The sequence below is a fragment of the Poromitra crassiceps genome (assembly GCF_964638095.1).
Source record: "Poromitra crassiceps genome assembly, chromosome: 20".
Taxonomy (NCBI): Eukaryota; Metazoa; Chordata; class Actinopteri; order Beryciformes; family Melamphaidae; genus Poromitra; species Poromitra crassiceps.
Genome location: NC_139637.1, coordinates 11089464 through 11114049, shown reverse-complemented (window position 1 = coordinate 11114049; position 24586 = coordinate 11089464). Strand labels below are relative to the sequence as shown.

Here is a 24586-nt window from a genome sequence, read left to right as displayed (position 1 = left end):
TAGCGCCGATACCAAGATATCAAGTGCGCCTTTCCACGCCCACTGCTTTGCGCTGCGGCTGGCGTTCGGCCTAGAAACTGCGCGGCTGCAACGATAGAGCCCTACAAGTCTGATCCTGACCAGAACTGCCAACTCCGACGCAGAACACAACCCGCACGCCCACAAGTCCATTTCCTCACGCAGTGAAAAACACGCACACTAATAATTTGATCTTAAAGTCGATCTGAACCCAAAAATGACTTTTCTTTTAGTTCAAATACCTGCGTATGCAGTGCACCTATTTAATAATGTATGCCAAAACAATCACAAACATCTAATTTCTTTAGTTTTTCACACTTTTTCACATCAAAAGTTCATTTTTCCAGATTTCATAGATTGAACAGTAATTTACAGTTTGCTGACGTCACCTAGTACTATCAAATTTCTACCTCATTTCAACCAATCATTTCACGACATGCAGCTGTCAATCAAATCTTCATTTCAGGATAATTTTCTCTTCCAAATGAAGGGGAAAATGGCGCCTAGTGCCTGTCATCTGGCAGAGTCTCTAGCCCATAAACTAACTACTAACTTGAGCAATTATGCAAACTAAATCAAACGGTAATGTCTAAGAAATGTAACTGGCTCGTTAAAACACGCATTCCAGGAATATTATTTACATTTATAACGATAATGGCGCGCGCCTCCGAGCCTGACAGCCTCCCTGGCTGTCAGGGGTCGTCTCTCGGAGATTCCAGGCGGGCGGACAGCACCCACTCATCGGATTGTCCGCTCGCTCCGCACGAAGCAGCTGGCTGCCTGGTACTCCGCGGATCCCACTCGCGTAGCACGACAACACGCTGAATCCCACCCGATTTGGGGGTGGAACACGCCAGGATTGGCCGAGGCCAAAACCAGTCGACAGAATTGTCAAATCAAATCATCGACACCGTATATGGTCCGCCTCTCAATTTGTTTTCAGTCTGAAACGGACTCAGATGCACGTGACGAACGGGTTCACCTCGACTTTAACCTGATTACGACGGTAGTCATACGACTGAAGTGTAAACGCCTTTATCTGATTATCTTAATGGGACTAAAGTGATAATCAGAGTAACAGAACCTGGTTAACACAACTAGACACACCTCCAATTACCAGGGCATGTAAACGCCTCATGTCTAGCTCAGATGACATGATTGTAGCCCTGATTTTCCACTAGGCGGCTAGTTTTTGGAGCTCGCCGAAAGATATCAAACAGGTTAAATATCTGGTCGTGAGCATGTAAACATACTCAATGAAGCAACAATGACTTGACCAGCTAACCTTGATCGGCTCATTTGCTAAAAACATATTTGAGCAAATAAGCACATTCCTTTATAAACAGTCATAACTTTATCACTGCGTAGTAAAAAGCGGTACAAAGTAACATTACAAAGAGGAACTCTCACCCCGAATATGAACCTCTGGTTGAACTGATGCATGGCGCCCTGCAGCTGGCTCCGCTGGTGCTGCCACTGCTCGTAGTTACGCACCGTCTCCATGGTGGGGCGCTGCCACGTGGTGGTGCGCGTGATGTGGTCCACAAAGTAGACCCGACCCATCGGGTCGACACGCCGCTCCCAGCTGGAGAGAGAGATGAAAGGCTGATTAGTCTAACTACAGTAATTGGCCTCAATATCATTATACAGTCAGTGGAATCCAACATAGTGATGATCACGGTTATAGTGATCAACCGCTTATAGTGATCACGGTTAGTGATCAAAAAGCTTGATCCCGAACCATTCCTATACACACGCTGTTTAAATAATGCTCCCAGACCATATTCTAAAGGCGACCGACCAGCCAATAATGAAAGAGAAACGCCACAAAGCCCGTTCCAACATAATCAGGGCAGTGAACGGTGGTTTCCACTGGCTCTGTCAACCCTGGGATTTTTAAAGTGAAAATGGGCGGGGTTTCTAACAAAATAGCCAATGACAAGCAACATGGACAGATTAGGATCAAATTAAATGAAATGATTGATCTTGTTGGGGCAATAAGGTCGTGCGGCGGCAAAAGTAACATAATACAGCAAGGAAAAGGAAATGGAACACAATTGAGGAGGAGCACGGCCGGGAGAAACCCACAGAGCCTAGATCCTCCATGCACCGAAGGGCCAATACTGCGGCGTAGCACTAGCTCTATTGCAGCGGATTGGGTTCTCTTTTACCCCTCCCGCAGGCAACGTTGCAGATAGAGTAGTAAGGCTGATCCGTAGCGGCTTCTGGGACGTGAGTCGGGGTCTTAATTGGCCTCGGCTGGGTCTACTGGGCGAGGGTGTATGATGTTGACAGACCCGAAACACCTTACGACCCCAGATAACATCACTGATGACACGTCCTAGCGCATGCGGCAGTAGTGTATTTGAGAATGAACATAAAACTAAGCAATAAAAAAAAAAGTACAAATTAAAATAACAAAACAATAAAAGACTATAATAAATACTTCCGCCAGCACATTTATTAGACTGTAAAAGTGTGGATGGGAAAAATGTATGGCTAATTTATGTTCTGTCAAGAAGAACAAACTGCTATACTGAATAAACATAGTGTAGAATGATCGTTTAACGCATAAATAAATATGCTTATCGCTGACTTGTCATTAAGACACAGTGCCATACTTATTTTTACACTGATACAATATTGTGTCTCTCGATCTACCAGTCGATGTTGGTTTCTACCCTCACCTATGGTCACGAAGGATGGATGGGTCATGACCCAAAGAAGAAGATAGCAGATACAAGCGGCCCAAATGGCTTTTCGCATCTCCCTTATGGACAAGGTGAGAAGCTCAGTCATCCATGAGTTCCTTCGCATAGAAAGGAGCCAGTTGAGGTGGTTCGGGCATCTGGGTCAGGATGCCGACCTGGTCACCTCCCTAGGGAGGTGTTCCAGGCACGTCCAGCTGGGAGGAGACCACAGGGCAGAAAAAGATCCCTCTTCACGATGTCAATAGAGCCGCAGCAATGACTTTTGTGCCCTGGCATGTGGTCTTGTGCCCTAAACAAAAAAACGTGTGATGCCGAAGGGCAAAAGGCCTTGCCCCCCTAAAATGATGAAATTACAACCCTGCCATGGTGATTTAAAGCCCCATTCAGCAACTTTTCCAAGTTTTGCTATTGGAGAAACTGCGCACTCTCGGTGCAACAGTATCGATATCGATATCGCCATTCAAAGTCAACAAAACACAGCGCCAGAAAGCTCTATGTACATGTTGTGACATCGGGTACTCACCACGTGATGAAATAATAATCCATAGTTACGTGAAACGTCATTTTCGTAGCAAATCCACACTGAGTTACTTCCTTGTTTTCAGGAACACAAGGCTCCCGCTGTAGAGCGCATGCGTGCATCTTGCCTCCGGGACGCAGGCAGCAAACTGCTTAGTCCCAGGAGAGGCCTTTGGAGGGCGGTGTGTGTAGAGGTGACATTCTCCCTGTTTCAAGTCACTCTACCATGTTCAATGACTAAAAAGGTGTTGTATTAAGGTGAAAAAGTTACTGATTGGGGCTTTAAAAGTAACTCCAGGCTAAACCTAGAAGTTATATTCATCAAATAGAATCTAGCTTCACAGCTATCCTCCTCCCAAGCATGAACATCGTTTTTCAGCCCAGATAATGGATTCCGGATCGCACGCTCTAACATGAAAATCAATGTGTTGAAAACAGTTGCCTTTAATAACTACACTCAAGGCAAATATTGACTATTTTTGCTCGGCTTGCTCTATTACACACGTCTATTTTTGCAGAGGTGAATTCTGATGGGATTCGAAGCTGCACGAGATCAGGTTTACACAGGATTATTTCATATTTGTTTTGGCAACTCCGGCTCCTCTGGCTTACAGGAAGTGAGTCACTCTCTCGTTAGCGTGACAGTGTTGGCTGCTACCGTTATCAGACGCACAACAAATAAGCCTGCATGCTGGACTGTGGATTGTTTTGAGGAGAGACTGACAAGAGAGGAAATCCTCAGACCACCACTCAGCACAGATCCAGACGCAACGGTGTATGGGGCGGCTGTAGCTCAGGAGGTAGAGCGGGTCGTCCACTCATCGCTTTGGATGAAAGAGGTCGGTGGTTCGATTCCCGGCTCCTCCGGTCTGCATGTCGAAATGTCCTTGGGCAAGACGCTGAACCCCAAATTGCTCCCGATGGTGTGCCAGCACCCTGCGTGGTAGCCTGCCGCCATCGGTGTGCGAATGGGTGAATGTATACCTACCGATTGTAAAGCGCTTTGGATAAAAGCGTTATATAAATGCAGGCCATTTACCATTTTACCATTTACGTGTAGGCACGGAGCATTCCTCCAGGTGCCCCTGTTGCAGTCATGGATCGTATAGGCTACTTTCACTTTCGCCTTTCCCCTTTATATTGCTGTGACGGCCGTAACGTCAAATGCATTATAATATTCCTATGGAGTTATGGATTTGTTGGGATATTAGGCTATTTAGTCGGCTATAAACGCACAGGAATGCTCTTGTTTTTCGGAAGAGAATTAACGTGCACAGACGAGACTGCGGTAAACAGCGCGATTCCCCCCCTTTGATCCGCCTTCCCACGGGTCACTTGTTGATTGGATGCTGATACTACCTTCATTGCCGGAACAAAACGACTCGCCGTTCCGTCCTTGTGACTTTTAAACGGGGGGTGAGGCGTAACGATGCCGCAACGATCGTGGCTTTCACAGGCTGTGTAAAAGGGGCTTGTGTGTGTGTGTGTGGTCCTGGAGACTAGGGCTGTCACTTTTTCCCAAAATAAAGTTAGAACGAACTTTAATTGCCCGCAAAATGTTCGAATTCGAATTGATTAAAAAAAATATATATATATATTTTGCAGGCCAGGCCACCGGGCATCGGCCCGACGTGTTAGCTTGGAGGCTCACAGTCACAACACTGCCTCACAAACTTGGCTGCATCCAACTCGAGACAACTTTTCAGACCCTGGAGACAATCTTTCTCAGAAGAGACCAACGTGACAAATCTGGAGACTTTTTCTGACATGGGATTAACATTACCAGCAAGCAGCAGTTGGTTAATTTTGGTTAATTAAAAAATAATAATAATAATAATAATAAAAAAAAAAAAAATCAAACAGGTCAATTATACATTCGAACATGCCCTCCTCCCCCACATTCGAAGTTGAATTCGAATTTCGAATAAAAAGTGACAGCCCTACTGGAGACACCTATTGTAGCAGGAACTAGCACAGAAGCTGTGCTGAGTACTTTGCCAACAGGACAGCTGAGCGCTACATGTCATGAGAGACCAGCGGGCTTAGATAGGCTACTACGACTACAGCACAGAGCCAGGCGACTCAAACAGTAGGCTATCACTACCAGCGATATTGAAAGGCGCAAAACCATAACGTTAACGTTACGGATCCTGACCGACAACGTGTGCATTGAATTTAACTACCGTAATTTCCGCACTATAAGCCGCACCGGAGTATAAGCCACAGCAGCAAAATTGCCTGCTTGTTACATATATAAGCCGCACCGGACTATAAGCCGCAGGTGTTTTAATGTTTTTTTTTTTTTTTTTTTTTTTTTTTTTAATTGTGTTTTAATGTTTAATTACCATATGTAAGGGTTCATGCACAGAGGGGATTGTCGGGAAAGAGATGGCTGTTTGAGGAAGCTCCCATTTATTAACATTTCAACAAAACAACATAACACAACACCACCTGTGTTTTTTTTTACAGTTCACACAGTGTCCGCGGTGTGGTGAAAAGAGGGCAAGAGAGGAAATTAAAACAGAAGTGGATTTATAGTTAGAAAGAGTGCTAAAGAAGAGATAATTTTTTATTTTTTTTTTCCTGAAAAAATCCATAGATAAGCCGCACCGTTATATAAGCCGCAGGGCCAAAAAACGGGGGAAAAGCCGCGGCTTATAGTCCGAAATTTACGGTAGCTGGCAGAAAACGGTCAGAATGACTGGCGGCTAACGTTAGGTTGGTGTGGGCTCAGGTTTTGAACCGAACATTACGTGAAGGAGAGCTAGAGAAACACAGCAGGAGCGACTTCATGCAAAACAGGCGAGTTGAATTCACAGTTGAAAGACTTGTAGTGTAATGTTACTCACATTGGGTTGAAAACAAGAAGGACGGACGCAAAGTTTCTTCTTTGTCTGAACATTTTCACAATAACACAGCCAACTTCTGCTTCTCCCAGTGTTGCCAGGTGGGAAATGTTGAAATATCGTACCGGAGGGTCCAAATTATCGTTTTTGGAGGGAAATTGTGCCTTCCACCACTTATATAGCCTCAGGGAAGGATTGATGACATCACTGATGACATCACAATTGCTCGAGTGACATCACTGATGACATCACAATTGCTCAAGTGACATCACTGATGACATCACAATTGCTCAAGTGACATCACTGATGACATCACAATTGCTCAAGTGACATCACTGATGACATCACAATTGCTCAAGTGACATCACTGATGACATCACAATTCACTGATTTATGACATCCTCACTGATGTCAGACACAGCCCACTAACACCGCCCGCCCACTGGTGGTGATGATGATGATGTGATTTAAATCTCATCATCATTTTTTAAATCACAACACAACGTTCAACTTTTCATTTTAAATTAGGTGCTTTTGACTTTTAAAGTACATTTTACACCAGTAAATACTTCCATTGAGGTAAATGAACAGCAAAATAATAATACTCCCCCCCCCCCCCCCTCCGATTTTTTTATCCCATTTTTATCCCCCATTAGTGCTCATTTTAATTTATTTATCCTGGTTGCTACTCCACCCTCTGCCGATCTGGGGAGAGCCGAAACTGGCTCCATGCTTCCTCCGAGACATGGGCAGTTAGCCAGCCGCTTCTTTTCACCTGACAGGGGAAGCTTCACCGGTAGGACATAGCACGTGGGAGGTTCACGCTATTCCAACCAGTTCCCCTCCCTCTGAACAGGCGCCCTTAACGACCAGAGGAGGCACCACATCAGCAACCAGGATATTGCATGTTTTGGTGAAGGGGGTTCCTATATGAGGGAAACCCCCAGGGGGCACGGGGAGAACATGCAAACTCCACACAGAAGGGCCCTTTTGACGTCCCCGCCCGGGCGGCGGGCGCTCGAGGACATGCGGACGGGCACGCACTCCTTCAGCGCTCACAGCGTCCCAGGTGGGAATCGAACCCAGGACCTTCTAGCTGTGAGGCGACAGCGCTTACCACTGCACCACCATGCCCACTCCCTAAAATAATAATACTTTTAATTGAGTAGGAATTGCAGCAGTCTACCACTGGTAGGAATATGTAGTATTACATTGTGAAAGTAACTTGCCCAACACTTAGTAAACACTAGGGGTGGGGGGAAAAATCGATTCACCCAAGTATCGCGATTTTTAATGTCACGTTTTTTTTTTTTTTGTGCTTGCAGTCAGGCCACTCACTGAACAGCAGGCCAGGCGCCGCCTACTGGTTTACTAGTGGTTTTATTACTTTATTAGTTAGTCTGAAGTAATAATTACGCTTCAGGGTTAAAGTGGGTGCATCTCATTGTAAAATTGGACTTCAAACGGCCCAAATCTGGCTTCAAACGGCCCAAATTGGGCTTCAAACGGCCCAAATTTCACGTGCGTCGGCCCATATCGGCCTGGCCTGCTTGGTATCTAATGCCCGGCCTGAATTATGATCCCAGTCCGCCCCTGTTTTTAACTATATCGTCCAGCCCCACTCATGATATATAATATACAGTCTCTAGTGTATGATTCAACTTTTCCCATGTTCTAATCTAGCGTAAAAAATCAAACAAACTGAAAAAAGAAAAGAAAAAAATAAACAAAAATCGCAATAAATCGTAATATCGAATCGCAATAATCGTAGAATCGCAATACTTAAGAATCGCAATATAAATCGAATCGGCACCCAAGAATCGTGATAGTATCGAATCGGGAGATAAGTGAATCGCCACAGCCCTAGTACACACAGTACATAAAAGAACCTATCATGAAAAAGAGCTTAACAGGGATGTGAGTGAGGATCCCGGCAGGGAATGACAAGATGTTAAACTGCTTCACTTGACCTGATAGTCGCACAGCCGGGAATCAAAGATGAAAGAAACAAGAAAACTGTGAGAAGAGACAGAGCGGAGTGGCAGGAAGAGCTTTTTTTTACCCAGAAGGCAGTGGGTCAGGGCGTTCCCACGTCGTCCTCTTCTCCACATGGTCGACAAAGTACAGTCTGCCATTCTGGTCCACCCTCTGCTCCCACCTGCACACACAGAGACGACCATGGCAACAAAAAATACATACAAATCAGGCATTTAAAAAAAGAAAGTACGCCACTCGAGGCATTTAGGCTATTTATAGATCACAAAAACAGCTATTAAGATATGAGTCATCCTATTACAAGAGCAGAAAAGGTTCAGCGAAGGTCAGTGCGTCGTCGTGACGATGATAGTTCAGAAGAGCTATTTATAGAATTATAGTCTTTGAGAAGGAGACCATGGAAAGAGACAAAAAAAGGGGGACGGTGACAGTGTCACACTTATGCGGCAGCACTACCCTGGGCTTCGCGCAGCGCTCGGAATTTGCCACCATGCGCCGAGGTCAAAGTTCAAATTGTTTCAACTTTGACCTGTTTACCGCTGACCTTTCTCCGCTCTACCTCGCGGTGAGAGAAGAGGAGATCGCTCATCGTGTGAAGGCACCTTTAGGCAGTGGTTCTCTAAGTGGGGTCGGGCGACCCCCCGGGTTCCTTAAACAGGTTCCAGGAGGTCCCCAGCAAAAACGGGCATTATTTATTTCCACTATAATTCCATCCATAAACAGCACAATGACAGAATGTGTGACTATTTTGGTCATGGGTTTCATACACTTTCTGTAATAGCAAGCAAAGGTCTTATCAGATGGGGGCCCCTGGGACACAATCTTATCAAATGGGGGTCCGTGGTCTAATTTGTAGAGCCCAAACGATATATCGGTCCACCGATATTAGCGGCCGATATTGGCCGATAACCGATATACCGGTATCGGCCGATATGTTGGCCGATATTGTAGGTATTTTTTTATTTTGTGTTTTTTAAGTTATAGACAGCATGTAGTGTATATTTGATCTTTTTTCTTAACTCGAGTTATAATTTATATTTGTTCTATTTGTGTTTTTGTATTTCTAGTTATTTATAATTATTAAATTCCCAGTGAAGTTTACCGTTTCATTGCATCGATGTCATTTTGTCAATCAAGTTTATTGATAAGCTGTAAAATATCCTGCCTACATTACATATCTCAAGTCATGTCAAGTCATATCTTTGTCAAGCGTTTGATACTTGAGGGATCATTGCAAAAAATTGCGTAATATAATGTGTATATAATATAAGAATATCGGCCGATATATCGATATCGGAATCGTTTTACTCCCTAATATCGGTATCGGCCTCAAAAATCCAGTATCGGACACAAATCTACTAATTTGTGTCAGTTTAGGGGTCTTTGACATGAAGACACTTGAGAACCTCTGGCCTAAAGCAGTGGTTCCCAACCACCGGGCCGTGGACCAGTGACAGGACGCAAAGCATTTGATGCAGGGCCATGAGGAAACAGCAGGAAGATGGAAAAGAGAGAGAGAACAGAGAGAGAGAGAGAGAGAGAGAGAAGAGAGAGAGGCTATTTGTGCACAATGAACTTGGCATGGTCTGTCTGTGCGGTGCTGCCAGCCTGCACCTTTCCTCAGCCCGACGCCCACGTCACACACAAGGTCACCAAACGGTGACGGCCCGCTGACCAAAACAGATGTGCTGTTTGCAGCGAGCTTGAGTTTCTCCAGAAGAGGTGGAGGAGATAAAAAAAGAGGACCTGACCAACCAAACGAGGATGACGGTGCAGAGTCCACGACCCCCCCCCAAAAAAAGTGAGAAAAAAGGAAAAGATGTGTTTGACATAACATCTCGCCATTCTCGATCAAAGTCAAGGCTGAACCCTCATTTCATCATTGCTGTTGCTGTATGTCACTTTATAATTATAATGATGTTGCACAATGTCCATTTTGGCCACATGTGTGGGAACATGTGTGCTTGCTACAGCTGTAAATTACAGGTGCAATTTATTTTCTTATCTTATTTTATTTAACTTTATTGTAGATAGGGAACTTAAATGCTGTGCTTTCTTGACATGTTTCTGACATGGTTTTCTATGTGTGACATATATATATATTTTTTTATATCCCTGGCTCACATCACATTTCCTTGTGTAGTTTGTGTGCACATAGAATATCAATCATAGAATAGCAATCGATTTATGGATTCAAGAATGAAAATATAAGAGAAACTGCTTCATCTATCAGATTCACTACCGGCCAGGGTTGGAGATTAGGCTAGCCTGTAAAAAAATAAATACATATATAACATCCTGATCATGTGACCTCACATTCGGTTTCACTCTACAGTATCCGTGCATTCCTTTATAACTGGTAACTGGTAATCTTACGGTTCAAAGGTCATGAGCTGGGACGGTGACGTCACCAGAGCTGGCATTTCCCATTCCAAACTCGTAGGAGCCTCAGCAGCCCCGACCTCAAAAATCCAAGATGGCTGCTCCGCGCAACAACAGCAGTTCTAAATCGTAGTAAATGCTGTTTAGCACTTCTGTCTTGTTGTGTCTCATTAAATCAGCTGTACACACAGCACGGCCTAACATCTATCTGTGTGGACATGAGGCTGCAGTGTTTGTATGCGCAAAATGCCTTGTTAATATCAACTGTTATTGCCAACAATGGCTAGCCTGGCTAGCCACTGGATCTGACCAAGAGCTGACTTGCAACAGTGAACTTCCCAGCTCCAGTTTTCTGCAAATGAACAAAAACGGATGCGACGTCATTTAGCCTCCACATCCCAGTTACTTTGCGATAAAGGAACACACTATAAGTATGTGTCTGCCCACAGTGATTTCAGTGGGTGGGAGGGCTTGCCTTGACAGACAACACCTTCAGCCAATCAGGGTCGCCAAATCCAATCGTAAGAACAGTGAAAATACGCATCTTCTCCAATGAAAAACTCCGCTGGTGCATAGCACTGATGTGCGCTGAGGCATGTCATGCATAACTGTGTAATAGCTCAGAGTAAAGAAAAACACCAATTCCCAACATTGGTGTGAGGTGGAACATTTTGGCATAAAGGAAAGAAATGACATTTAGTGCAAAATAGAGGCCTTTTGTGTGGGGGGCCATACAAGGTCATTACAATAGCCTATGAGCTTCTTTTCAACCAATTATAATGCAATGCTATTGGATATTGTTATGGTCATTAAGGGAATGGCCGTACAGATGACAGGAAGTGGACTAACCCGGGGGCCAGTGGTCCAGCGTTGACCGCGGGGACCCTGGGGGCGAGGCTGCCGGCCGGCTGTCTGGTGGCCGGGGCTCCAGGAGGCGGTGTGGAGCCGTGCTCGGGGCCCGTGGAGGGGCTGGAGTCCAGGGCCGGCGAGGCCACGGAGGCGGCCGAGGCCACGGAGGCCGGGGTCCGCACCGGCGTGTCGGAGCCCGACGGACCGTCGCTGCCGTCGGCCGGGGCAGCAGAGCCGTTGCTGGAGGAGGCTGGAGAGAGGCGGGTTGGGACAGAGACGTCATTGAGTGTTAGTCCTGAACGCATGACAGAGATGATACAAACTGTAATGAACCATTTGAAAGACTCAATTGCACACTGTGTATGCCAGCAGCCAGCATGGCCAAGTCTCTGATTCTTCCCAGTGACGCCCTGAAGGTGTCTCGCGTCCTCCGGGGAAGGCGCACCTCACACTTTGAAAACCGCTGATCTAAAACCTAACTAGCCAATCACAGCAGACCAACACAGGCTTTCAACACATTCTCACTGTCAACTCGTGACAAATTGACGACAAGAAGGGTTCCTGAGCGATCTGCAGTACATGACGAGTTGGGGGTGAGAATGTGTTGGGGCTTTAACTGCTGAATACTGGATAGTGATTGGCTCCAGGATTCGTGATGTCACGAATCTTGCATGTTGAAAACCGCCTTTTCAGTGATCTCTGAGAAGTTTCCACTTTCAGCAGATGAATGTGGAAACAGTCTTCTAGTGTCAAACTCTGCACAGTGAAGCTCAGACATCCAACTGAAGGAACAAGAACAACCAGGGATCGCGGAACCGCCCGGGCCACCCGGGCCGCGGCCCGGGTACTTTTCAGTTCCCAAAAAAAAAAAAAAAAAAAAAAATTTTTTTTTTTTTAGATTTTTTTTTTTTTTTTTTTTTTTTTACAATTAAACCTCATTTACTTATTACACTCGACTGGTTGTTTTTCAGATGTGATGTGAATCTAAAGTGAACTAAACAAGTCAGATCCACTATAAATGTTTTTCAGTAGATGCTGTGATGTAGCCACAAGAAAGGTGCAATATTAATGTTTTTCAGGAGATGGCGATGTTGCTAGCTATAGGTTCTAAACAAGAAATGTGGTTCAAATGTTTACAGTAGTTTTCCTTTCTGGCTGCACTACAATGTTACAATGCTGTGAGACAGGCCCGGCGTTGGAGGGGGGCCTGACCGGGCCGGGCCCCCCATTCCCTAAACTGGCCCCCCCATTCAATTTTTTTTTTTTTTTTTTTGTGTGTGCTAAAAACGTTTTTCCGTTTTTCTGTTTTAAAGTTTAAAACGGAATCTGGCTGTCATTAGGCATTGATTAACTGAATGCTATTGCTAACTGTTACTTTGAACCTCCATTTGCAATGATTCTGGCTGGATATTAATTAACTATTGTAAATTTGTCACAATGAATGCAATTTGTGCACAATGTGTAAATACATTTAATATTAATTGTTTAGGCCTATTTGTAAAGTCACAACACATTAGAGATGTGTGTAGTTCCTCATAGATTTAGCCTCTTCCTTTTGCTCTCAAATGCACCAGTTTGACGAATTTTACTTTAAAATGTACAAAATCTTCTTCCGGGGGAGAATCCCCCCGGACCCCCCTTGGCCCCCCAAGCTAGGGGCAGGCCCCCTCTGTAATTTGGTTCTGGAGCCGGGCCTGCTGTGAGACGGAGCTAAACACAAAAGATGCAATATTAATAGTTTTTCATGAGATACTCAGTATTTAATATTAATACTAATACTAATAATAGAAAAGGAGAAGATACTGAATAATGACATCACAACAGTATAATCCTAATGTTAATTTAAAATTAAATATTCTTCTAAATATGGATAAAAGTCCAAAAAACATAAAATTTTCTTCGGCGCTGCCGAGATTCGGGGGGACGCGCCCCCCCGACGGGGGGACACGCCCCCCCGACACGCCCCCCGGCCCCCCCAAGTTCAGATGCGTTCCGCTATCCCTGAGAACAACTGATTTTTTGCCAAACTCTCAGGATCCCAACGGTATTTTCACGCAGGACGTTTGTTATCTACCGTCTTTCCCATACGATGTGAATGCAGCACAAAGTTGAGTAGGTCGTCAAACAGCCTAAGGGCCTGTGTCCACCTAGCGTCTTTTCCTCAGGCCCAGTGTCTTTTTTCAGTTGTTTCCAATGGGGGGAGAGCGTATGCGAGCGCACACGGACGTGTAGAGAAAGTGCGCAGCGCCGGCTCCTTTTCTGGTAACTAATCATATGGAAAAACTATGCAACAGAGACAGAACGGCTCAATTGTGAGAGCAGATCGGCTAGACACTTTATATTTCTGGTGAGTGTTGTGCTTACTGCTTTTAATAGCGTAGCCTACCTGTGTTATTAGCTTGCTAGCTGTCAGCTATCAAGCTGAACTTAACGTTACTTGCAGACTGCTTCCTTGTATATTGTGCGCTGGGATCAGCGTTCCCCAGCGCACTCCCAGCGTTTAACGTCGGAAAAAGACGCTAGGTGGACACAGGCCCTAAGACAGAGGTTTCTCAAATGTTTTTCAGCCAAGGACCCCTTATAAGATAGAAAATATACCGGGGACGGGACCCCCTCATTCTGATTTGTGATTTTGTGCTACGTTTAATTGTTTCCACGGTAACGTGCTTGACTTTTAAATTGATAGGTTTGTTAGATTAGAATGCAATCCATGAACAATTTTAGATTTAAAGCAAACAATATTTTCGTTGAACTATGAAGCTTTTGCTAAACAAAAAAAAAGGTTTATATTTTTATTTTCCTGAAAACTTTTCGTGGACCCCCTGGCAAAGTGCCACGGACCCCTGGGGGTCCCCGGACCCCCATTTGAGAACCACTGCCCTAAGGGAAAACTATGGGAGAGAGAGTGACACTTGGAACGTGCAAAGATTCACGCATTTAAGCCTCCCTCAAAGACAGCATGGCTCCTATGGAAAGAAAAATGGTCGGAATGCAAACATAGATTTAAATGAAACCAGCAAAAAGAAGAATTGAGGAGACAGAGTATTTCTTCACTGTTGGAATGCAGGCCCCTCCCTCCTTGTTTTCCCTTAGGGTAATTGTCTTGACAGTGATTGGTTTGTGGCAGCCACTCAACGTTTGGAGAAGCCTATTTCCCCCTTTTGTGAAAATAGAGGTTGTCCTGATCTTAGTTGAAATGTGGCTCAGAATAGACCGCATAGGAATCTTTCCTAAAATCTCTGACCTGGCGAGGAGGTGGGTCTGCGCGGGGTCGGGGGAGGAGGTCTGGAGGGCCTGGGGGGTCTGAGGGGCCGCGAGCCCCCTGATGACACCGAGGGAGACCCTGTGCCGTTCACCGCCCTCCTACCACCAGGGGAAGAGCGGTGCTCCACACCGTCCACCGCCGGAGAGCTGTCTCTACTCCGCCTGAGAGAGAGACAGAGAGAGAGAGAGAGGGGAGGGGGGGTGGGGGTGAGCAGGGTGAGAGAGAGAGAGGGGAGGGGGGTGAGAGAGAGAGAGGGGGGGGGGGTGGGGGTGGGCAGGGTGAGAGAGAGAGAGGGGAGGGGGGTGAGAGAGAGAGAGGGGGGGGGGTGGGGGTGGGCAGGGTGAGAGAGAGAGAGGGGGGGTCAGGGTGAGAGAGAGAGAGAGAGAGAGGGGGGGCAGGGTGAGAGAAAAGAGAGCAGGAAAAGTAGCAGAAAGTGAGAATGTATCAAGTTGTAATGGAAGACAGTCAGGTAAATGGTGAGAATGAAAAGTGCAATATGTCAAACAATAGCAAACTAGACGGCACTCGGTAGAGGGCATAGCTCCGCCCACCTTCCTACCATAAACAGTCTATAGAGACACTGCATGAAATAGGCCACACCCATCACGGGGGAAAAGCTCTCCATTCACTACCATACACCAGCATCATTTTTCTTGAATTAAACATAGCTAAAAGCTGCTGTGTGGTGGGGCTGAGCAGACAACAAATGTAAAAAGTTTTTTTGTACTCCCGAGCAAAACAAGGAAGCCCTTGAGAATTGGCGAGAAGAAAAATGTGGATCTAGCTGTCAAGGAAGTAAGTTGGGAGTGTTCATCTTCCGTATATATGATCTCTGTGTGCAACACATGACCATGCACGGCACGCGACATAGGAGAGCGCCAGGAATGGGGGGGGCGGGGGGGTGTTTTCCCCCGTTTTGGGCGTGGTTTCTGAACGATGACGCACTCTGCAGTGTCTCTGTGTTTGTCCTGCAGACAAACAAACGGACACATGGGGGCCAAAACATAACCTCCCAGCTCAAGGTAATAATAGATACAATATGGAGATATAATATAATATAATATAATATAATATAATATAATATAATATAATAAAATATAATATAATAATAATATGTGTGCATCGACAAAGGCGATCGATAGGTACTGTACCTTATAGCATGATCCCCATTAGGTTGTGATTCCCCATTTAATGTACCTGCAGCACAAAAAAACAACTTCAATAAAGCAGAATTCACACATAACCAAACCAGGCAGCCAGCAAACAAGACAATGCCACAAATGTGAAGTGTCATAAGAATGAAAAGAGGTAGAACTAACTGACATAACATAGGTTAGACAGAGGTAGAGAGGGATTAACCTTAGAGGTAGAGAGGGCTTAACCTTAGAGGTAGAGAGGGCTTAACCTTAGAGGTAGAGAGGGCTTAATGTTAAAGGTAGAGAGGGCTTAACCTTAGAGGTAGAGAGGGCTTAACCTTAGAGGTAGAGAGGGCTTAATGTTAAAGGTAGAGACGTCTTAATGTTAAAGGTAGAGAGGGCTTAACCTTAGAGGTAGAGAGGGCTTAATGTTAAAGGTAGAGAGGGCTTAACCTTAGAGGTAGAGAGGGCTTAACCTTAGAGGTAGAGAGGGCTTAATGTTAAAGGTAGAGACGTCTTAATGTTAAAGGTAGAGAGGGCTTAACCTTAGAGGTAGAGAGGGCTTAATGTTAAAGGTAGAGACGTCTTAATGTTAAAGGTAGAGAGGGCTTAACCTTAGAGGTAGAGAGGGCTTAATGTTAAAGGTAGAGAGGGCTTAACCTTAGAGGTAGAGAGGGCTTAACCTTAGAGGCAGAGAGGGCTTAATGTTAAAGGTAGAGAGGGCTTAACCTTAGAGGTAGAGAGGGCTTAACCTTAGAGGTAGAGAGGGCTTAACCTTAGAGGTAGAGAGGGCTTAACCTTAGAGGTAGAGAGGGCTTAACCTTAGAGGTAGCGAGGGCTTAACCTTAGAGGTAGAGAGGGCTTAACCATAGAGGTAGAGAGGGCTTAACCTTAGAGGCAGAGAGGGCTTAATGTTAAAGGTAGAGAGGGCTTAACCTTAGAGGTAGAGAGGGCTTAACCTTAGAGGTAGAGAGGGCTTAACCTTAGAGGTAGAGAGGGCTTAACCTTAGAGGTAGAGAGGGCTTAACCTTAGAGGTAGAGAGGGCTTAACCATAGAGGTAGAGAGGGCTTAACCTTAGACATACCATAAAAAATACATGCTACCATTATACTACTAGGTCTAGATTCAAGCACAATGAGAAATGGAAATTCAGGTTTGATGATGGGAGAAAGGCTCATTGTAAATTCACACAGTCTCTCCTTCACTCTCCAGTCTCTCCTTCACTCTCATGATGAGCCTCTGGATCAAACATCTTGATATTTGACTTTGTATGAAGCAGATGCCATGACAGAATGCAGAGGCCGTGTTTTGAGCAAAAGCTGCGTTTGAGGAAAATGGTATAACTGACAGCAACTACATGTTTTGTTCTTGTGCTCGTTTTAACAAACACAATTGAGGTTTCTTCACAAGTCAAGCATTGTTTCTTTGCAAGGTAGACTTAAACAATGAAAGCCAAACAAATCTGTGTGAGTTATTATTTTTGTGAAAAAGGAGGGAGACACGCACGTCCAAAACCCAAAGTTGGGGCAGGTGCTGAGCTGAACTAGAACAGTGAGACAAAAAGAATAAAAACTACTCGCACACCGCAGAGCTCCTTTTCTCCAGATTTATTTGTGGTAACGTGTTTCGAGCTACATGCTCTTCATCAGTTATTATTTTTGTTGCAGTGTAAATCCAGCTAGAGACCAGATGTAATCTAGCTCACTACCAAGCAATAGTCTCCTCTGATTCCGTTTGGCTTCATCCTTAACAATGAACATGGCTGCTTCAGTTTTTTTGTTTACTTATCAAATAAAGTCAAATACTTCAATGAGCCTACATAAGTGTCGACGTAACCTCTGTTCAACCTGTGACCTCTTGACGACCCTTGGACTCACTGTGATGGTTGGCCTCGGCCGTGGCAAACATCTCCGGGTCGACGGTCATGCCGTCCAGGCACACCGACAGGTCTCCCACCACATCTGACTGGTCTCTGTCTGTGCTCAGCTGTAACGTCTGCACCACCTCCGAGACTGCAACCACACCACAAAGCACAGGACGGTTATACTTCTAAGACCCGAACAAAACAACCAAAACATGTTGAATGAAACGGTAACAAAATGGGATGGGTGATGTTGCATTCATGGCATTTCACAGTTGGTCCTAATGGGGGATCCTATAATTAAAGGTGAAAATTTCAAAAAACAAAAACTTAAACGTTAACCTTTAATTATAGTGGATATAAGATGCGACATCCCTCCAGGTTTGGTCAAAATCAGAGCAGTGTGGTCCGATTCAATTTCAATCCAATTTCAACTTTTCCTCCCACATGAAGAGGTTGTAGTGTATATTGGATGCCAACATTGTTCAATGCTCAGGGATGTGATTTCTCAGGTACAGTGTTTCCCCTACCATTCTACGGGCCTGGCGGGCCCGCCAGGCCAGAAAAATTATTGTGTAAAAAAAAAAAAAAAAAAAAAAAAAAAAAAAAAAAATCTGCTTTCCACAGAATGTCAATAAACCTTTATGGGATATTATTACAATACAACAATACTGTTTTTGACAGTTTTGACAGTAGACCTAATAGAAGATGCCAAATCATTCAAAACTGATGCATCGTGCCAGCGTGCAGCGCTGTTCCAAAACGTGTCAACGTGTGTCGTTGCCTGGGAAACGCACATCCCATAATACAACTGTTCGCATCGCATCCCATAATAGTATGATGATACTCGGGATGCCATTGCGAACATAGATGCAAACAGGTTAGCTAAAAGTTTAGCGTCGCAAGCGAGGGCCCCCACCGTTGCCGTCGGGCTACGTTTCGAAATCCCTCCAGGCCTGAAAGTTTTTCACTGGGTCGTGTGAACCTTCCCCACAGCCTGCCAACCCCGATGCAGAATGACACTCACATGAATGAGACAGGAACGCCCGCAGATAGCCCCTCCCCCTGCTCAATGCCATCGGCCATCTGACACATCTGATTGGGCAAGGAGACGATATACGACAACCCAAATTACAGCTGTCCTGCTTTATTCCTGCTTTTTGCGTTCCTGATCACATCTGTGAAGATTTAATATTGTGTTCCAGTGGTTCTCAAAGTGGGGTCCGGGGACCACCAGGGGTCCTTGGGGGGTTCCAAGGGGTCCCCAGCAAAAAGGGAAAGTTTATTTTCACTATAATTCCATCCATAAGTTACACAATGACAGAATGTGTGACTATTTTGGTCATGGGTTTCATACACTTCCTGTAATAAAACATCTAAAAGCAAAAAATCGTATCAGATGGGGACCCTGTGAGGCTGTGACAAAATCTTACCAAATGGGGGTCTGTGGTCTAATTTGTGTCAGTTTAGAGATCCTTGACATGAACAAGTTTGAGAACCAATTTCTACCCAAACTCCCTCCAGTCCCAACCTTTCAGTGTATTTCAGTAATTATTCAAAAGTGCGCCCTCTCTCTCTCTCTTGGGTAAATAACTGCAGAGTTGACCCTGAACAGCAACACAAAGGTAACAAACATAAACGACCATAAACTAGAATAAACAGGGGAAGTAATAGCTATAGTAAGGAGAAGGGCACTCAGAGCACAGAGCAGACCAAGGCCAATAGTTCGTGCAATTATTGCTTGTTTGTGACGGCTTGTTCGTCAGTCAGAGACACAAATAACTAGTTTATCAACTCAAATCCCACTATAATGATGGCTAACACCTTTTCCCCAACAGCATGCAAAACAACATGGCTTTGGTTACTTAACGATGCTTATGCCTCCCACAATGGGGTTTCCATCTCCCACCATTTAAAAATGGGGGGGAAGGGGGGGGATAGAAAATTGTTATCACCCCCCACACACACACACACTTCCGGGGCAAGAAAAGTACTAGGTGACGTCAGCAAACTGCATACCCAGGTATTTGAACTAAAAGAAAAGAAAAGTCATTTTTGGGTTCAGCTCGACTTTAACTCAACATGCCCAAGTCTTACAGCTCTCAACAACTCTACTGTATAACACGTTTACTCATTTTGCAATAAGCACAAGATCAGACTCATTCAAATCTGTGAGTGATTCCAAGGTCAGACTCATTCAAATCTGTGAGTGATTTCAATGACAGAGCCGTGGGTTTCAGTGTGGGCCTTTTCCTCGCCCGTCATGGAGCAGAGGTCAGCCCTACTTGACATGTGACATTGACCCTCTGTTCTCCCTCAACCGCCCTGCTGGACAGTCTCCATGCATAACAAATGGCCAGACAGACTGAATGGAGTCTTTATGAGAAACAGGCTCAAACAGCGACTCGAGTACGGCAAAAGAAAAGGACAAAAAGATGTAGCATCCTTAAAAAAAAAATCAGGGAATTGTGTATCCAACAGTATTTTAATAATAATCAGATAAAGAGATCTCTGAAAATGTTTGGAAAATATTTCATCTACTCGAGGTTTTCTTGATTTAAATAGAGCGACACCTGAAGAGCCTCAAACAGGCCTGGAGCGCGCCGCCGACATTGAAGCTTCAAGTTCAAGCTAACTTATTTATATAGGCCTTCATCACAGCCATGTCTCAAAGGTCTTCATACTCACAGAGAATGAGCCTACCTACATCTAACTGATCAACAATCTAACTGATCTAACTGATCAACAATCTAACTGATCTAACTGATCAACAATCAACCGTCTTACAGGACGGACGTCAACACAAACAAAAGCAAGCAGCTTCTGGTTGGACATTTATCCAATATACTCGCAGTACATATATACATATATACACATATATATATATTATACACATCGAGTATAAATGATCATGCATTGTTTTTAAGCTGCCGGCATGAGACTCACGAGCTTCAGCGGTTCTCTTCTCTTGCTCTCTCCCTCCCTCTCAGTCAGACACAAACGGGAGGGGGGGAGGGAGTCACGTGTATACGTCAAACACACTCGCCCGCGCTACGTAACGTCACTGACACTCCACCAGAAGAGAGGCGGTGTCAAGGCAGCGTGTGTTTTTGTATCTGGAGGATTGAAAAAATATCGAGATATATATTGTGTATCGCGATATAGCCTAAAAATTACATTATTTTATTATTAGTTTAAATTAATTATATTATTTAGAGGCCCTATCGCCCAGCCCTACCCCAGGAACACTCCGTTGATTTTCACCCAGTTTTGCACCATCACAACATCATTAGTAAATCAGAAAACTGTCAACAGTTTTGCAGTCACTAGCCATCGATTCCTACCTGCAGCTCACTGAGCTGGCCCTGCAGCTGGCATTCGCGGCCTCGCCCGCAGCTCGGACGCTGCGTGGCCTTGCCTGCCCTACTGCCGCGCGTGCAATGTCTCCCTCTCTCCCCCCTCTCTCTCCCTCAGTCTCTCTCCCTCCCTCTCCCTCAGTCTCTCTCGTGAGCCTCAGACTGATGACATCATCACTGAACTATTCACCTTATGTTGCCACGCCCACTTTTTCTCTTCCGTGTAAAACGCAATTGTATTTGTTTTTCCGGTTCAGCGTTAGCCGGCCGGTAAACATCGATAAACTGTAAAACTATGAATGAAGTTTGGCCACATTCAGCAGCTACACTGCGACCAACTTCAGACATCCTCATAGCGTTACTGCTGCGAGGAGCCGATGGCTGTACCCGGTCGGCATTTAACGTTAGTTACAAAAGCACATCGACAGTGTTTTCTCACTGCCAGTTTTACTGTAGGGGTTGACGGATACTAGCTAGTCCGACCAGTCACACAGCCAGCGATTAAAAATGTCCAAATAGGCGTTATTCTGCTAAACTGGTCACATATTTGGAATGGTACGTTCTCATCCGAAAAAATATTAAACCTTTATAAGTTTGTTTTTTTTGCTTGAAAGCAGCTTTTTGGCAAGTCTAAAAATGATAAAGGTGGGAGTAATCTACTTCCGGGTCTGAAACGGAATAACGATTACAAAATGACGTTATGCAGAAGCGTCCTGATAAATGATATATAGCCTCAGCCTTAGAGCAATCAGCCTTAGGGCAATTAATGACATCACTGATGACATCATCACTGGGGCTTTGTGTGTGGGGGTGCGTATGTCTGTCTCTTGTGTGTGTGTGTGTGAGTGAGTGAACTGATGTCATCAGTGAGACAGACAAACAAACAAGTCCACACAGTCCACACTAGGGATGTTCATCAATTATCGAAAATCGATAATCGATCGTTAAGGATTGGAATCGATCCTGTGGCATTTGGATCGATTTTTTAATTATTTAAAAAAAAAAAAAAAAAATTTTTTTTTTTTTTTTTGACTAGGTTTGGGTGGAATTCGTTCCTCCTCGCCCCACTCCATTGCACAGCCGACTAACGTGAGGTGGAGCTTCATATAGTCTCTAGTTTTCTGGCTGGGCACGGGCCTTTGTGCCAACAAAACTGTTTTAAACATGGGAAATTCACACCGGCATGCGCCGGGGACAGCAGTGTTGGAGAGGAGACACATTGAAATAAAGAGTTCATTGAGGAGAACACGTTGTCTTTCGTATTTTCTGCCATAGGCATTCATTTTGTAAAAAAAAAAAAAAATTGAAAAATTGAAAATATTGAAAATTTTCTAAGTATTAATAAAATCGATGATCGATAATTGATCGTTAATATTAACCGATTATCGATTTTGGAAAATTTTCAAAATGAACATCCCTAGTCCACACCTTAAAGGAACACTCCGCCCATTTTCAACCAGCTTTGTATCATTAGAAACATCAGTAGTATATCAGAAAACTGTAAACGGTTTTGAAGTCTGTCATTTAATTTGACAGTTATTGAGTGTTAAAGTGTGGACCAGTGACATCACTGGTCCACACTAACTCAAATTAGTAACTCATTAACTCAAATCAACTCTCAAACTGTAAACGGTTTTGAAGTCATTTATCTAGTTTGACAGTTATTGAGAGTTGATTTGAGTTAATGAGTTATTAATTTGAGTTAGTGTGGACCAGTGATGTCACTGGTCCACACTTTAACACTCAATAACTGTCAAATTAAATGACAGACTTCAAAACCGTTGACAGTTTTCTGATATACTACTGATGTTCTAATGATACAAAGCTGGTTGAAAATGGGCAGAGTGTTCCTTTAACTCAAATCAACTCTCAATAACTGTCAAACTAAATGAACGGCTGCAAAACTGATGACCGTATTCTGATATACTACTGATGTTGTTGCTGTAATGACACAAAACTGGTTGAAAGTCGACAGTGTTCCTTTAAGAGGAGAGGAAGGAGGCCAGTGTTGTCATTGGCGTTATCAATTGGGCACAACCCATCAAAGCTGTTTAGTTGGCCCACGGCACCTCCAGCAGGAACCATGGACACTACATGTCTGGCATCCCAGAAGAACCCAACCCGCCCGCCTGCCCCACCCCCACCGCTTATATAAGCAGTAGTGTCAGAGGAGCCAGGGAGAGTGACAGGGCAGGCAGGCGCACATAAGCAGAGGTACACATAATCCCACACATGACTGGAACACACACACACACACACACACACACACACACAGAAAAATGTGTGAGTGCGCACATGTGAACAGAGACCACAAAGGTGTGTGTGCAACTGTGCATTAGGGCTGTCAAAGAATATTCTATATTCAAATATATATATATTCGAATATAAAAATTTAAAGAATATTCGAATATGAAAATCAACATTTGAATTTATTATAATTTTTTTTATTATTATAATTTTTTCTATCTATCTATCTATCTATCTCTCTCTATATATATATATAGAGAGAGAGAGATAATCATTTAAATATATTCAAAAGAATATGTTTTGTTTAAAGGGAATATTCGAATATGATTTTGGGCCAATTTTGACAGCCCTAGTATGTATGTGAACAGACACCACACAGGAGTGTGTGCATGTGAACAGAGACCACACAGGTGTGTGTGCAACTGTGCATTAGGGCTGTCAAGGAATATTCAAATATGAAAATCGATATTCGAATTTATTATTATTTCTTTCTATCCATCTATCTATCTATCTATCTATCTATCTATCCATCTATCCATCTATCTATATATTATTTGAATATATTTGAAAGAATATGTTTTGTTTAGAGGGAATATTCTAATATGATTTGGGGCCAATTTTGACAGCCCTAGTATGCATGTGAACAGACACCACACAGGAGGGGACTCTGAGAGGGAGAAAGACGCACACAGACACACAATGACAAGACAGGAAAAGGCACACCAGCACACGGTGACAAAGATCGACAAGCGCAGACACAAACACACACACTTGCAGAGGAAAAAAGGAAACGCATTTCTGACGTCTTTCATTCATTCAAAATATATTTTGAACAACAGAAATTGTCTTCTTTTGTGCTGCAGATCACTATATCGAAGTGTATTTAGATTTGATTTAGGAATGAATGTCATCCACATGTGCAAATACATTTTCGGCCATTTTTTTGTATACTTTGCTACACATATCTCTAAACATAATCTGTAAGCATGTGTGAAATGTAGGGCTGCAACTCACGATTATTTTCATAATCGATTAATCTGTTGCTTATTTTCTCAACTAATCGATTAGTTTTGTTTTGGTCTATAAAATGTCCGAAAATGGTGGCAAATGACGAGCAGTGTTTCCCAAAGTCCAAGATGACGCCCTCAAATGTCTTGTTTTGTCCTCAACTCAAAGATAATATCAGTTTACTGTCATACAGGAGTAAAGAAACCGGAAAATATTCACATTTAAGAAGCTGGAATCAGAGAATTTTTACCTTTTCTCTTAAAATTGTACCCATAACCATTCATCGATTATCAAAATAGTTGTCGATTAATTTCCTGTCGATCGACTAATCGATTAATCGTTGCAGCTCTAGTGAAATGTTTTTTTGTGTGCAGTACACGTGTGTACACACC

At 44.0% G+C, this 24586-nt stretch overlaps 1 protein-coding gene across 1 annotated transcript in view; it reads right to left on the bottom strand.

The window, feature by feature from the left end:
* Nucleotides 1-24586, bottom strand: part of itchb (itchy E3 ubiquitin protein ligase b) — a 57801-nt gene that overhangs the window by 18020 nt on the left and 15195 nt on the right. Inside the window, exons 5-10 of the mRNA XM_083656360.1 lie at nucleotides 17600-17734; nucleotides 15737-15782; nucleotides 14565-14746; nucleotides 11321-11570; nucleotides 8157-8252; nucleotides 1429-1603 (exon numbers count right to left, since the gene is read on the bottom strand). Coding sequence (XP_083512486.1) covers nucleotides 1429-1603; nucleotides 8157-8252; nucleotides 11321-11570; nucleotides 14565-14746; nucleotides 15737-15782; nucleotides 17600-17734 — 884 coding nt within the window. The remainder of the gene's footprint in view (nucleotides 1-1428; nucleotides 1604-8156; nucleotides 8253-11320; nucleotides 11571-14564; nucleotides 14747-15736; nucleotides 15783-17599; nucleotides 17735-24586) is intronic.